General features: G+C 26.3%; 2 protein-coding genes across 2 annotated transcripts; both read right to left on the reverse strand.

Annotated features, from left to right (window-relative positions):
• Positions 1-680: 680 nt before the first annotated feature.
• Positions 681-2,948, reverse strand: LOC128965774 (WD repeat and FYVE domain-containing protein 2-like). Its single transcript, XM_054312543.1, has 10 exons — positions 2,743-2,948; positions 2,399-2,595; positions 2,283-2,350; positions 1,940-2,219; positions 1,636-1,875; positions 1,449-1,554; positions 1,270-1,371; positions 1,071-1,201; positions 900-1,008; positions 681-831 (listed from the first exon to the last, which is right to left on the reverse strand). Exons 2-10 carry the CDS (start codon positions 2,545-2,547, stop codon positions 796-798), a joined length of 1,221 nt encoding a protein of 406 aa, XP_054168518.1. The 5' UTR covers positions 2,548-2,595; positions 2,743-2,948; the 3' UTR covers positions 681-795.
• Positions 2,949-8,295: 5,347 nt separating this feature from the next.
• On the reverse strand, positions 8,296-17,272 carry LOC128965866 (calcium-dependent secretion activator 1-like). The gene is made up of 21 exons (XM_054312643.1): positions 16,206-17,272; positions 16,058-16,138; positions 15,809-15,978; positions 15,609-15,632; positions 14,961-15,055; positions 14,784-14,904; positions 14,098-14,717; positions 13,703-14,027; positions 13,395-13,436; positions 13,108-13,209; positions 12,838-13,025; positions 12,649-12,758; positions 11,383-11,539; positions 11,138-11,279; positions 10,043-10,358; positions 9,893-9,967; positions 9,164-9,247; positions 8,950-9,075; positions 8,791-8,895; positions 8,579-8,724; positions 8,296-8,506 (listed from the first exon to the last, which is right to left on the reverse strand). Exons 1-21 carry the CDS (start codon positions 17,262-17,264, stop codon positions 8,296-8,298), a joined length of 4,299 nt encoding a protein of 1,432 aa, XP_054168618.1. The 5' UTR covers positions 17,265-17,272.
• Between the last annotated feature and the right edge of the window lie 78 nt (positions 17,273-17,350).

The raw sequence follows: 17,350 nt of genomic DNA on the forward strand, positions 1-17,350 counted from the left end.
TACCGGTATTGGACTCAATTATCTATAATAACATGATCTGCTATATTGAATAAAATATACTGTAGTCTACTTAATAATTATCTAAACTTTAGTAAATATTTATCAATACTTTAAGGTTTCAACCAATTGAAAACAATAGCAATTATATCAAAATTAATTAGTAAAGAAATTTGTATAATTATAAACAATTTCAATAGATTTGATCCAACCATTAAAACATAATTTTACAAAATTAAATATTATTAATATATAAAATAAAATGGCAATTAAAGTATATATATATTATAATTATTTAGTTAATTAATTATTGATATAAGATGTGAGGACTTAAAAACATTAGATTTTTTGATGACAGACACGGCTGTAGACATAGAGATCGGTGAGCCCTATATCCTCTCGGGAAACGACTATTGTAAGAGTGGCACCTGTTTTGCATCCATAATGTTATCATTTGTATCTCAATCTCATAGTTTATATACTGCAGTAAATAATGTATAATATAAAAATTTATATAACAATAAAATCTATCGTTTGTATTGACAATTATTTTTTTGACAAAATGTAATATAAAGAGAAATCTTTTAATAATTAAACATTAATCTCATAATTTATGCATTCAAATAACGTAATAAATATTTGTAAATAGAATATATTTAATTATAAAATAAGATTTAGGACAAAATTAGAAAATCTATTTTAAAAGAAAAATCTTTTTAAAAAGTGTAGGATTTAACAAATGTTAAATAATTGGTTTAAAACATTTGTGCCAATAAGTTAAGGCAATAATACTTTATTTCACAATGAATTCAAAATCTTTGATACGTCCCATAACTTGTTGTTTAAAAAATAAAAAAAAAACTCAATTAATATATGATTAAAATCAACATTTGTTGTATTACTTTAATAACACGATCTGCTCCTGAAGTAAGTGCCTGTCCTCGAGATTCGTCGACATCCATATGCATTATACAATGTTTGGAGTCATGATATGATGCAAGAGAACTACGACTTTAAAAAAATAATATTAAATATAATTAATTAAAATTTAAAATGTAATCATAATGTCATACTCGGCATCAGTGATAACACTATGGCACTCATCACAAACACGAACACGGAATTCATATCCCATAATAGGAATGACACTTCTGTTGGAACTGCAGGTATCGCAGACAGCTTTTCCACAACGACGACAGTGATGCTTATTATTAATTAATTAAAATATATTTTATTTATTATTATCGGTAATAATATATTTTTAATCAAAACCTGTCGCAATCCAATTGTCTTCTGGTCGTACATGGATTTGATATTCCAGAAGAATGGTCTCTGACATCGCTGACAATTATCATTTTCGGCCCATTCAGGAGTCTATTAAATTTCATCAAATTTTAGCAAATATTTGGTTAAGTATTAAATTTTCAATAATATCATTATTATAAACTAACTTCACATCTCTTTTTAGTCATATTCCATGCAATTATCATATTATCTTCTCCTGAAGATAACAATAGTTGTGATGTGTTTGAGTGAACCAAAGAAGTTACTTTATTACTATAAATTATAAATCATAAAAACATTATTAATCTAATTAAAAATTAAATCAAAACAATTAAAAATATAATGAAGACTAACTGATGTCCTTGTAATTCATAAGCGGTTCCTTTTTTGCCTCCAATGTCCCAACAGATGACAATTTTGTCGAAACCTCCAGAATATAGCATTTGTTTACTAGAATCCCAGGCAAGACATCTAATAGCTGCTGAGTGTCCCTTCAAACTGGTAATTGGTTTAAAAGAGTTCTCTTCAATCTTCAACATTGTAATGCTTCCGTTATAATCACCAATAAAAGCGTGTTTAGATTGCATATCAAATCTATAGTTATGATAAATCAATTTCATTAACAATAGTATTATTTTAGTTTTTAATAATAACTCACTGAAGAGCTGTGATCCAACTGTTGCAAAGATATCCACAGAGTCTTCGGCCAGTTTCAGAGCAGTGCCAAACAAAATATTTGTCGCGACCAACACTTAAGACCCATTCAGTGACCAATGAAAAGATAACAGATGTAACTCTGTTTTGATGCGCCAAATAATTGCGTTTGTGGTCAATACGGTTATAATCAGAAGCCACTGTAAACTCAGAAATGGATCCATTGTCGAGACCAACAAACAAACGTTTTGTTTCATTATTAAAATCCATACAAATGGCCGGCGCTATCATCACAAGTAAGTCATACAATCAGTCCATTAATTGCTTTAAATTAAGACTTGAAATACCTGGAAGAATGTGACAAATAGATGGCCAGTAATTGCCGACATCTCTCTTAAGCCAAATACGAATTGATCTAAAAGATGTCAATATTATTAATTTGTTTATTGAGTTGTAATCATACTTATCGTCACTAATGCTGATCACTCCATCCTCTGCGGGCAAAATCAGTGCCATATTGACCACATCCTGATGACCCTCTAGTTTAGACAATAACTCCATTTTGTTGGTCACAGACATTGAGTCACTGAACGGTCGAATTTCAGCGGACATCGCGGCTATCAATTGGTTTGTCGATCACCCGATTGATCCAACTTTGGTCTAATGGTATGAATACAATAATATTACATTAGTAGTCATATCATGTAATAATCAATACATCAATACATCAATTGTCTCATTGTTTGTCAATTGATTTAATAATTCATTGTTTATATTATTTACTCAAATAATCAATCAATTGTTTACCTTTTAATTGCTATTTATTGGCAATCAATGTGTCAAATGTTAAGTAAATTTCAGTAATGATTACTAAATGAATCACTCAAATAGTGATTTAACAATTAAAACATAAATATTGATAAAATTGTAGCAAAGTTTTCATGTTTTCACTGAATCATTGAATCAGTAGTTATAATACCATATGATTTCAATTATGTCAGTAATACCTGTATTATAATAACAATGTATAACACATAACACATAACACATACAATCATTGGTCACATCTATACAGTTATTATATGGTTTAACATCAGATCTAATGTACTCTAACACCAAATGCTTTAATTTAATTAATTAACAATAAATTAACAATTAATATATCATTTTTACTGTTTATAATTTACTAACTATTAATTCATTCAAGTAATAGTTATTTGATATTAAATGTCATTAATATAAGTTACAAGTACTGTAAATATGATAAAATGATAAATTTATACAGTATTGAAATATTATATAAAATATACTATAATTTATTTGTATATGAATTGATATATCATATGATATATCAAATTGTTGTTAATATTAATACCAGTATATTATAGTTTAGTAATATTTGTTGAAATACCTGTTTAATTGGTTAACTATAATATTTGAAGTAATAATTTTGCAAATCTTAGATTAATTGTTTCATAAAATTATTGTAAATATGAAAGTTATTTCTAATTTCTAAACAAATTATTGATAATTAAAATTTATATTAATAACAATACTGTAGTAATTTGTGAAATAATTATTTTATTTTATTTGCATTAAATTGTTATATCTTTACTGTATTAATAGTGCATTAAATATTATTAAGGACTATTAAACTACGAAATATGATTAATATTATGGAAATAACATGAATTTTGGTTTAACAAGGTTTTGCATTTTAGGGGGAGTCTAGAGGGGGATCAACTTACAAAAATCAGGGGGTATAGGGTGGATATAGACTTTTATTGCATTTTTTTAAATGGCAATTTTTTAAAAAATCCAAGATTATGGGGGGTAAAATTCCTTAAATTTACGAATATTCCCTATAAATTTCCAGAAAAATAGGTAATATTCCCAATAAATTACATTATTTTTCAAAATATTTTTTAACTTAATAAAAACAAATTTTAACTATAATCTGTATTTAAAATTTAGAAATAATTGATAAAACATTAATAATACAACTACACATTAATATTAAACAAAAAATAAATATTGCGTTAGTTTTAAAATAAATAAATAAAAACTAATTAAGGCAACGCTTACCTTAGAGGGCTTCGTTTTTTATATTGTTTGCGCGTGCATTACAACACTGTATTAAATGTATTAATAATACTATTTGCACGTGAAATCACTTAATTGTATTCACATTAGAAATAAAAAAAAATATAAATCATAATATGACTCCACACCACCCCTACTTAACACACTACTATCTAACTTCACCCACCCCACCACCACTTCCTAACCTCCCACACCCTACCCAACTCACCCCCACAAACTAACCCAAATGTAAAGATAAGTTTAATGCTTTTATATTATACTTTAAAAACAATATAAAAAACGAAGCCCTCTAAGGTAAGTAATGCCCTAATTAATTACAGAAAAATAATTATTTTCATCAATATAACACTATTTACAGTAAATATCAGGGTTGGAAAAATACAAGGTTTTCAATTTTGGCTATGTAAAATACAATGTACTGGATGTATTTTACAATAATAGATAAATTACATTAACAATGATAAAATATTTATTTTTATTAAAATTATTATTATTATTACATAATTTTAATATCGTTATTAGAATCGTTGTTTTCTAAAACTATTAAAATTAATATTAATTATTTTATTAATATATTTCAATAACAGAATTAAATTGAATAGCTAATTTCAAATGTTTTCAATATAAAAAAATAATTATTATTACAAAACACGTGTTTGTTTGTGAATTTTAGTATTTTTATTACTAGGTGGCGCTAAATTTTTTTTGTAAGCCAAAATTGTCATGTAATTTACATTGTATTATACTGTATAATACGCTTTGTATTATACATACACTTTGTCTCTGCCAACACTGGTAAATATAGGTAACAAAACAATAAGTTTAATAATTATTTTTTTTATTAATTAACGCAAAATATGCTTTTAAAATAATAATAATCAAGTTATTAAAGAAATATTACATATGTAGAGTTAGGGCATCTCTAAGGAGAAAGTTCCCTAATATGTTCCCTTCAATTTTCCTGTAAACTAATGCAAATATTTAATTTTTTAGTTATAAAAGAAACCAGTTGAGAATGCTAGTAAGCATTACCAAAAACAAATTTTTAACGCATAAATTACTTGTTTTTGTCATATTATAAACAAAATATTTATTGATTTTCTGATGATGCAATATTTCTGATGATGCAATATATCTGATGATGCAATATTTCTGATGATGCAATATTTCTGATGATGCAATATTTCTGTAGATGCAATATATCAGATGATGCAATATTTCTGATGATGCAATATTTCTGATGATGCAATATTTCTGATGATGCATTATTTCTGATGATGCAATATTTCTGTAGATGAAATATATCTGATGATGCAATATTTCTGATGATGCAATATTTCTGTAGATGCAATATATCTGATGATGCAATATTTCTGAATGCAATTTCTGATGATGCAATATATCTGATGATGCAATATTTCTGATGATGCAATATTTCTGATGATGCAATATTTCTGTAGATGCAATATATCTGATGATGCAATATTTCTGATGATGTAATATTTCTCTAGATGCAATATATCTGATGATGCAATATTTCTGATGATGCAATATTTCTGTAGATGCAATATATCTGATGATGCAATATTTCTGATGATGCAATAATTCTGATGATGCAATATTTCTGATGATGCAATATTTGTGGTGATGAAATTGTATTTTTATAATGATTTCTAGATCATTTTATAATATATTAATTTATCCGCAATTTTCTCTGTTCTTGATGAGGTAAAAATTTTAATTCTGATTCCTATACTTTATTTTTGATGCTTAATAAAATCTAAACCAAAAGTTTCAACCTAAATTTTTTATACTTTGGCCGCCATTTTCTATGTATCGGAAAATATATTAAAATTTTAATTCTGATTTCTATACCTTACTTATAATGGTTTGTTCAAATCTTATCTTTAAAATTGTTAACTAAAATTTTTTGTACTTTGGTCGCCATTTTCTCTATGTTCCTGAAGAGATAACAAAATTTTAATGCTGATCCCCTATACCTTATTTTTGATGATCTAACCGAATCTGAAATCATAATTTCAAAATTCACAAAACACACACACATATAGAATTCATTAAACAAATTTGAAAAAAATTTGTTTGAATATGTTATATTTATATTTATCAAAATAAAATTTAAATTTCAGATTACAAATATTGTAATTTTTAGTACTAAATGTTTATTATATATTTAATTAATTATTATATCTTTAAGTTATTGTATTTTTATGTCTTTTATGCCAAACTATTTTGATAAATCTATTATAAAATTTATTTTAAACTAACTTACTTTTAGTTGATTTATCAATGCATTAGTAATTCATTGTTTATAATATGTTAATTTAAATTTTCAAAATTGATTGTAGAGTTGGGTCAGTTTGCACGCAAAATACTTATAAAAGGAGTACTCTTTATATTATAATAATTGAAAAAATATTTCTTAAATTAATAACATAATTACAAACCTTATAATTTAATATAATAAATTCACATCTAATTAATGTAATAATCAATTATATTTGTATAATTAATTATAAATTGTTTATTTAGATAAACTTTAGTAATATAATAATTATTATTATTGATAGCATAGATAAACTTTTAAAAAGTAGATGACATTTACTTTTATTTTATATAATTTATAAGATTTAATTATTATTTAAATATTTATTAAAATTAATAATAATATCTAACGGAGGGTATGATATACTACGATAATATCAATAAAAGAAAATGATCTAGTTAATAATTCGTTGTTCTAATGGATTCTAAGTATTATTATAATCAAAATTAAAATTATAATAAATTTCAATAATATGTATTAAAACGTTTATAAACAATATAAATATAAATTATAGATTTTAACAAATTTGTAAACAATTATACATTATATAAACCACTTTACATAAAGGCATTTATATGACACAATTGGTAGATAGAGATCAAAAATAATATATGTGTATGAGTGTATCAAGGTAATTTTTGGTGTTAATCATTATTGTATATTAAATGACCAAATATTTGTATTTCTTGTTAAATAACCGCCATCTCAATCAATATAACATAACATAATTATACATATATATACTGTATATACCCTGATATTAATTGTTTTAAAAATAACAGCTTATAATTTACAGTAATAATTATTATATATCTATTTTAAAAGTTAATTAAATATATATTTAACAATATTTTATTAAAAATTCTGTAGTATATAATAGATTGAATTGATTTTGTATATATATGATATTTTCAAAAAAAAGTTGCCAGGGTAGTTTTATAAATTTTGATGAATACTTGATTGAGAGGCAATTTTTTCAAAAATACAAATAGAGGACAATAATAATAATAATAAAAATATTATAAAAAATTTGAATAGGTTTAACATTAATAATCATTTCACACTTAAACAATACAATAAATATATGAATGTGTGCTAACAGTAAACATTAATTTACAATTTGTTTAGTTATCTTAATCTCTAAATTGATATAAACATATTTAGACAATATATAAATATATTAATATATAACATAAAATGCATTAATGAAATAATGAATTAATTAAATGCATAGTCAAGACTGAGAAATGCCAGCAAATCATAAGATATTATTAAATAAAACAAAAATTTATATTAAATTATAATTTTATTTGTATTATATCTCATATTATTAAATGTATTATTGATTTGTTTGTTATAAATGCTTTGCATTGTTAAAGTTAATGCAATTTTTATATTAACTAAATTGTTATAATGAGACAATTGTTTGGGTTCTTTTTTTTGTGAATTAACTTATATTATAATCAAGGTTTAAACCACCCCCACTATAACCATTAGGTATAAACATACGATAATACTGTTTCAATATATTCAAAATTTGAATTTCAAATAAATAATCAATTAATAATAATTTCAGTGTTTTATGACTATAATTGTTGAGTGCATTCAAAGGCAATACCATAGCATTTCAAGTCAATTTTAATTTAATAAATTAGATGTTTTTGTGTTTATTTTAATATGAATTTACTGTACATATCTTATATTAATCTCTGTGTGAGCAATAAACATAAGGAAAACATATTGTATATAAAGGTTTCATTTTACGATATTCTGATATATTTGCAAATAATTAGATAAAAATCAATTATATTTCTTATGTTTAAATGTTAACAAATTATGTATTGATTGATATTTCATATCAATAAATATCAAATATGAGAATTTCGGAAGAGATCACAAATTCATTTGTTTGACTAAAACTTGTTATTCAAAAATTTATTGGCAAAACCACCGATTCCTCCACCAATGGTTCCGACACCTCTACCGATACCAGATATCCTTCCCATTACATTTTGGGTTGCATTTTGCAATCGATTAACCATTCCTTCTCCAGACTCCGAATCAGCTCTATTAAGACCCGGTGTCTTACCCTTAGCTGATGTTTCAGTTACTTCGGGATATTCTCTATAAAGTATAAATAAATTTAGAAAAATATATTAATAAGAATCCAATAATAAATTAAAAATCAATGAATACTCTGAATCTTCATTTTCTCGATTTAGTCCATTAGTGACGGAAGCGGCGGCTTCTTCGAGTTGGATCCGACTCATTATGGTTTGATATACTTTGCTATTTAGTTTCTCCTCTTCAATACCATTCAACTCAAAGTCTGAATAGATTTTCTAATAAATTATATAAAATATTAACTATTAATACAACAATGAGAAAACAATTGAATGTATACTTACTCTAACAATTAAGGAAAGAGCAGACAATTGAAATAAATGCAATCCGTGGTCAATGCGCTCCGATAGCCAATTGCATATAAGGTTCATTTGTGATGAATACCATTGCTATAAAAAATGATTTTGATTTAATAATAATTTTTTAAATAAATTATTTAATACCTCAAACAAACTAATGACCCACAATTCGTCGCTAACTTTTTGTCTCAATTGTTCAGTACTATTGCGTACAAAATTGACATATGCTTTGCCAACCTCTCGACCAGAACTAGACATACCTTTGTTATACTAATTATTTTATAAAATATATTACATTAATTCAAAAATTTATTTTAAAAAATTAATATAAATTTATTTAAGCTTAAAAATAACTTACAGTTAATGATAAAATTGGAGCTAATAGACTGCCCTCATCATAACGGGATAATTTGGCAATACTGGCCTCCAATATACTAAGCATCTAAATATTTTTAAAATTATAATAAAAATCAAATATAATATTTAATAAAATCGGTTTCAAAAATTATTTTTAGTGATTACACAACATTTTTTGAAACTAATAGAATTTTTATAAATTTATTAATCAATTAAATGCATCAATCGAATGCATTAGATTCTATATTTTTAGGAATAAATAATCAAATTCTAATAATAAAAATAATTAATTATATAATATTAAATATATAATATATAATTAATTATTTTTATTATTAGAATTTGATTATTTATTCCTAAAAATATAGAATCTAATGCATTCGATTTAGATTCGACTTGTTCTACAAATTAACCAATCATCAAGGTAATTAATTATGAAACATGTAACTAATTATTATTTATTTATTTAATTATTTTGTCTTATTTCATGTCTTTCATTTATTCAGTATTAAAAATTTGTTTAAAAAGTAATTTTAAATAAAAATTGTATTATTTTATTTTTTAAAAATTAATATATATATACGATATATATATAAAGTTATATTTACTATATAGTTAAGGTTTGGTTATTATTTGTACATTTTAAGCTTTACTTTTGATATATCAGAGATTATTATAATATTATTTATTATTTAATTCAAACTTATTATATGTTATAATTAATACAAACCTTTGCTATTAATCCGGTTTGCATATCAACTAATGCTTTATCAACTAAATTGTCAATTTTGCTGTGGTATTGATGCTATTGAATTAATTTTAAATAATAACTGAAATATTAATATATTGAAACAAATGATTGTGTAAAATGAGGACATACTGTGTCGACGCCATCGAAAGTACATAACTTAAGCGATTGTGACTTAGCTTCGAGTATGACATTAATCATAGCACACATCTCTGAGGGCACGATATAGTCAGTACTGTTCCATCGGGTACTACCCTTACGTTCCCACGTTTGAAATGCTTGTAGTGTCCGATTAATACAGGCGTCCATCATATCACAGGCCATTAATTTGAGTCTTTGCTCTAAATGTTTGGCAAACACTTCGTCCGGCCAGAAGAGGTCATGAATAAAGGTCTGCAACGCATCCAACTTCCAGAACAAGTCTTCAGAAGCCGCACAACCAACAGGTCTGACAATTATTTTTCATAATTAATTAAAATTTATAATTTACTTTCAATTTAATTTGCAAACAAATTTAGTAATCACTTTAAGTAGACATTATTAAAGAAAATTTATAAATATTTTTTAATTATTAATATTCACAATGAGATAAATTCATAATTATTTTTTAAAAATATTGCAAATACTGTACAATTTATTGCCATATCTTATGTTATATAYATAGCAATAAAATTAAGGATAAATAAGAATAATATTAAATAAATTACATTATTGTATAATCAACTTAAAGTAAAGATCATAATTAATAGATTTTCTTATTACATATATTGTACAGTAAACTATATTTTTAATACATTTAATAATAGTTGAATTTTTAAAATAAAATATTATATATAAAATATAAGCAAGATCTATTTTAATATATTCAAATCAGTCATTAAATCTATTATTTATGTAGAAATGCTAAATAAAAAAGCCTACTTATAATATTATTAATGTGTTGTATATATAAAACTTATAAAATATAAGATTGTCAAACATGTACAGTATTATAATGTTAGTATTGGTGAAAAAAATGTATTACAAGTTTTTATTATTTTCAATATAACTAGTATTTGATTAATAAGATTGATAACATTAATATTATATACTGTAGATTCATCACTAGTTTTGTTAGTATTATATGATTTACTTAAAATCATATTTTTATAAACTATTGTATAATAGTTTTTTAAAAAATAATTATGATTTGAATAAAGCAAATATATTTAAAGTAATACTAAATACCCTTTTAATTCCCATTTTTCTTTTTCATAACTTTTATGTAATGACTGTGCAACTGATGACTCCATTAAATCAACATATCTGACCACTTGTGGAGCAAATGTGTCTCTCAATTGAGTATGAAATCGACCCCCACATAGATTTTCTATTTTTAATTAAATATAACAAAATGTTTATATAATTTTTTATATTTATATTATAATATTGTTATAAAAATCATTTTAGATGAATATTAATATAGTATTTACCGTCAAGTCTGAGGTAATTATTGAAGACTTGAAATAACGGGAAACTCTCCCACGTGTCGGGCGGCTGTTCATTGAGTATGACATCCATATCGACGGCAAACAACGAGAAGAATATCTCGCAATGTTCTACCAATAGGTCGGAAAACCAGGCAAATGCCTAACAAATAATATAATGGTTTATATATTTTATTTCCAATTAATTTAATCAATTAATTTAGACTTTTTTTCATTTTATAATTATATAATTTAAAACATGAATTACTTATAGGCACTTACTCTGTCCTTCTTTTAGTTTTAATGTTAATCACATCCAATACATGATGCATAACATAGGATTATTATTTAGGTAAGAGATTAGCATTAAATTAAATGTTTAGACATAAGTGAATCAATCAAAACACTCACCCCTCTAAAGGCCTGTACATCACATTACAGACAACACAGACAGTACAACAAGAGAAGACAAAGAAAGAAATAGATATCAATTGGTGGCAATGGTTTACACAAAATATTTTAATAAAATAGATATAATAGATAATCAAATGGTCACTTGGCTAGGATTGATACACTTGTTATCAAATATTCTATAATATCCATCACACGTTGWATCAATAATTAACTAATAATTAATAATCAATTATAAGTTAATATTGTAAAATTTATATTTGGTATTTCATTAATATTATAATACATATAATGTGTATATAAATTATATGCGAAAATACAAATTATCAAAACTTACCATTATTTTTACTAATTTATAATAAGAGATTGTATTTTTTTAAACTTTAAAATACAATTTTATCATAATATCAATAGTTTCCACAAAAATTAATATTTTACAATTTATTATTTATATTTATATATTATATCTGATTCTTTTTTTCGATAATACATTTTAATAATATTATTTTAGTAAAAGCTATTAGTTTAGTATAACAAATATCTCAGACCTAACCTAAAGACCATTTGAATAATAAACAAAACTACAGTAATTTTAATGTGTGTTTAAAATACAATATAAGTTGTAACTATCGGTAATTAATATTTAGTGAATGTGGTGATGAATAGCAAATAATACAAACAAATCAGGTAAATGCAAAACATTGCATGCATTGAATAATATTAAACATTTTTATATTAAAAAAAATCTGATAACATAAAATAACAAATAAAGTAAAATTGTCTATTATATGAATATTTTTTATCAATATATATATATATATAGTTTAAATTATAAACTAAAATATCAATAATAAAACTTACTTCAGCGTAGTGTTCATTATTTTCTTGGATGAGATCAACACAAAGTTCTGCTAAATGAACCAAATGTTGGAGTTTAACACTTGGATGTAATGTCTTGTCCGCTGCTATTTCTGTTAATTACATAAAAATTTATAATAATGTTATCTTTGAGCTTAGCTATAGTATAAATGTCATATTGTTAGACAATACCTTCAATTCTGGCCACTTCTGAAATGCGGGTATAGTTGACGAGAGCGGCATTTTCGAGGCACTTCTTGATTACACCTCTAACCTCTTCAGGAGGTGCAGGCGTTAGTATATCTTTCATTAATACTCTCTCTAATAAAGAGAGAGTAGCTTTTAATGAGCCTTCGGGTCGACCAAAAGGAAAACAATATCTAAATATATAACAATAAATTTAATTTACGAAATATTATTGAATTATCAATTTTATTCAACAGTGCCAATAGGTAATCATACCTATAGTTTGTTATTTGATATTCTAATAAGCATTTGAGTCTTTCCTTAATACCGGCATACATGTCCCTCTCCTCAACGGTGACGGTTCCAATACCATCAGGTCTACCACATATAGTCATTAGTAATTAATTGTATTAAAGTTGATCCAAAAGCAAATAATAATCAATGCAATATATGAAATAATATTTTTAAATAACAACTATATAACACTATTTGAGGTTTGGGTGCATAGAAATGTGTGGTTAGTGTGAGGTTAACATGAAATTCATGCCATATCTGAGACATACCTTATGTCGAATGCGATTTGTCCGATCGGGGGTGCAGTTGTACTGTCCAAAGGGGGTTAGAGACAATATATTAAGGACTTATATATGGACTTATATTGGTGTGCGATTACAATAAATGCTTAACTATTATGTCATTGTTTATAATTAATTTTTAGTTTATTTATTTAGGGAATTTGATTAGTCAAAGTAATTGCAATTATTAAAATGCAATTTATTGTTATTTTATTTAACGTTTAAAGGATTTAAATGATAAATACTGTATCAGTAAGCAATAAAACATATGATTAGTAAAAAATGATTATACATACCTGTTTCCGTGAACATGTGATGAACAAAATGCAAAACTATAATGAATTAATGTCGGATCAATGAGAGTACCCTTTTCGGCAAATTCAAGTAAATCACATAAGTATGACAGGTGTCGGTAACAACTTCTAACTCCATATCGAGCGCAGTATTCGTCCAAAACAAATACCTGTCCCGGACTGAACCACCCGAGAGAACAATAAAAATCGTTTAGTCTAAATAAAAGTGATTCTCTCTGTAATAATCTAAATAATTGGTGATGACTGAAACGACACGGATCTGATAATATAAATTCATCCATTCCATGCTTTCGGGCCCTATCGGCATCTGAAAAGTTAAATAAAAATAAAAGTATTATTAAATAAGTGAAATGTAAATAATTATCTAAAAATAATACCTCCTTGTAATCGAGATATCGTTGAATTTTTATTAAATAAAGTTTGCATTAGAGGTGTTGGTTTGTGTGCCTGACCCGTTGCCCTATACATAGCCATAACCCATAAATGACACTCATTTTCATCATCACAAGCAAACACAACACTATCTCCTTCTTTGACGGCATTAAAGAAGTGTTTGCCTTCTTCTAACTCAGGGATGGGTTCAATATAATCAACAGTATATCCATCTAATTGTAACATTTCTGTCGGTTCGGACTTCTTTTCCCGATAACTACACATTGCGAACGTGTATTGCGAGACCTGAACTAATATGTAATACCGTTGTTTCCATTTTTTCCAGACCTGCTTTCCCTGAGCAAACAAATACCCACAATGTTTCATATTTTGTGGTCTATCGACTCGGATAATGATTTTGATGGTCAAGTCCTGGTCGGAAGCATTCTTAGAAACTGTCATTTTATACCACTCAGGAGTCTTTGATGTCAAAGGCGTTGGTTTTATTATAACTTTACCCAATTCTTTGTCATCAAGACTTAAAATACCCGGACTTTCGGCATATAATTTAACTTTGACTATAGAAAGTGGATATGTTGTTGTAAAATCTCCCTGAGTATCCCACCTAACAAATTACAATAAACAAAAGTTAATAAGTTTATTACTATTAATAAATTAATGTTTTTAATACATAGGTTTGGAAGCCTCAGCATGGTCAGTTTGTAATTTCTCACTGCCCTCCAACTCCATTGTGCAATAAACTACACGATTTGGTGCCAATGATTTTAACCCCCGCACCTCCATTACAACAACTGTGGTATAAAATAATATATAATTTAAATTATAAAACGATTAAAATTACTAATACCTTCAATAGTAAACGAAAGTAAAACATCAAATTTAGATAATGTAATCACTTCTGTATCCTCTACCAGTCCGTCCCGTGCAAGTGATGCTTGACTTCTATAGTTTTTTTATATAATTATGTTAATTAATGTTTATTTTATATTATAATTAATCCTACAGTATATTACATGCATTAATCAAATAATTTTAAAATTTATGTTAAATTCTATAATTATGACAAATATATTAATGTTATCATACATGTAAGCAATAGAAAAAACGATTAAATCATAAAAAATAGTCCAAAGAGGAGACCGTAGATAAGTTATAATTTTATTGATGTTTATTATAGTAAAACATTGGGCTTTTAGGGTGGAGTTTTGCTGCAAACTGAAAACCAAAAAAAAATAAATAATAAAATAAAAATAAATAAAATAATTTCAATAAGTGTTATAATGACATTCAGTGAATTTATTGCAAAACACTTGCAATTACATTAAATTTGCTGACAATTACATGAAACAGTTTTTGACATAAAATTGAAAAGCATTTGTTTTTGACTGAAGATATGAAGTGACCAAATGGTCAAATGCATGACATATCAGTGCAAAAGTTTAGTGCATTGGAAGTGCATTAATAAGAAATAAGACGAAAGCCAAGTCTACCTGACCTTAGGATTGATGCTCGACGACGGCTTTACAATCGACATATAAATACCACATCATAAAGATTGGTAAGCATTGGAGATAACAATGATATTAAGGTTAAGAAAAACTCAATTTACACAATAATCAACAATAAGCTAAATACTCAGTTATTATAGTTAACACAGTATTCAAGTTAACGCAGAAAATAATAACAAAAACATACCTATGATTATAACGTTTTAGTTTTTGAAGACCATATCGACTGTCTGCACCTCCTTTAGACACAGGAAGGCTCTCGAGGTTTACCATTAATTGGTTTATTGAAGACCGAACTTCTTCTAAAAACAAACACTCCATCTCTTTGAGCACAAACTTTGGCATAAGTTTACGATTCTTTAAATTAATTAGAAAACATTCATTTAATTATTAGATATTTAAATGATTTTAATAATCATTTAAATAAATGTCAAACCCTTTCCATTTCATTAGACTTTTGTATCCTTCCATCCAATTCCCTTCTAATGGCAGCCGCCTGTTCATCGGCTGAATCTAACTATAATATCAATAGTAATCGATATTAAACACAAACAATGATCGGTTAATATTGAAAACAAAGTCACCTGAAGAGCATTATAAAGAAGTTGGTGTTCAAACTTCTTAATATTGAGCACATTCTGGAACATATCGTAGAGCTGTTCTTTGCTAAGGATCAGCTCTGCGGCCAGATTTTGTTGTTGTTGTTGTTGGTATTGTTGCATCTTAGTTCCGGTCAACTTCTTGACGTCGTCATCACAACCTTTGAATATAGTATCAAACTTTTGAAGCCATGAACTCACAACTGTCTCTTTGCTTAATCCATCGATTTCGGGCAAACTTCGGACACGTTTTACAATATTGTTTCGAAAAACTTCCCTAAAGTCATGTGAAGAACAGGCGCCGCTCTGAACCATAAGCATCAGTCTATCGCTTTGAAGAAAGGCTTCAAAATAGTTTTGTATAGCATTTTGAAACGCTTCGTCTGCCGGTATCTGTAGATCTCCCTTAAGAAATGCTTGAAATCTTGTGATAATTTGCTCCAAATGTGGACCACTTATCTTATTAGCCCTTCTTGTCATATCTGTTGGTTGTTTGGCATTGAATGGATAAGCAATACATCTTAAAACAAATACATATAATTGCAATTTAGTCTTTCTTTCTGCTTCTTCACGTTCAACCCTTTCAATGTCATCCAATTGTTTTTGAGCCAATGCTTCCTTATTATCACTAGCTGTTGACGGACAGGGACTCACAGACCTATTGGACGATGTGTTGCTCTTTGTCTGTGGCACCAGTAGTTTGTCACTAGTGTTAACTTGAGGCTGACATACAGGGATGGACTCACTTCCTGATGAACCTGAGGCTGGACTAACACTTCGCTGCACTTGAGGACTTGCCTGAAGATATTGAGTATGTTGTTGYTGTTGTTGTTGCTGCTGCTGCTGCTGTTGATGTTGTTGCTGTTGTTGTTGTTGTKGTTGTTGTGGTGGTGGTGGTGCTTGTTGTTGATATTGATGTTGTGTTTGCGGTATTTGTGATGAAATTTCATTACGACTGGTGGTCGATGTGGACAGAGATCCCGAAGTATCGTCTTCTGGCAGCACATCTTCATTCTCGTCTTCAGAAGACGAAGGCTCTAACATTTTGACTAAAATCTACAACGATTTCTACAATAATTAAAATATTTGTTAAATATAAAATTAAATTTTTTTAAATTTATTACTTTATG

The sequence above is a fragment of the Oppia nitens genome, unplaced genomic scaffold (assembly GCF_028296485.1).
Source record: "Oppia nitens isolate AA-2021 unplaced genomic scaffold, nextdenovo-longstitch-racon4-pilon3 scaffold18_pilon_pilon_pilon, whole genome shotgun sequence".
Lineage (NCBI taxonomy): Eukaryota > Metazoa > Arthropoda > Arachnida > Sarcoptiformes > Oppiidae > Oppia > Oppia nitens.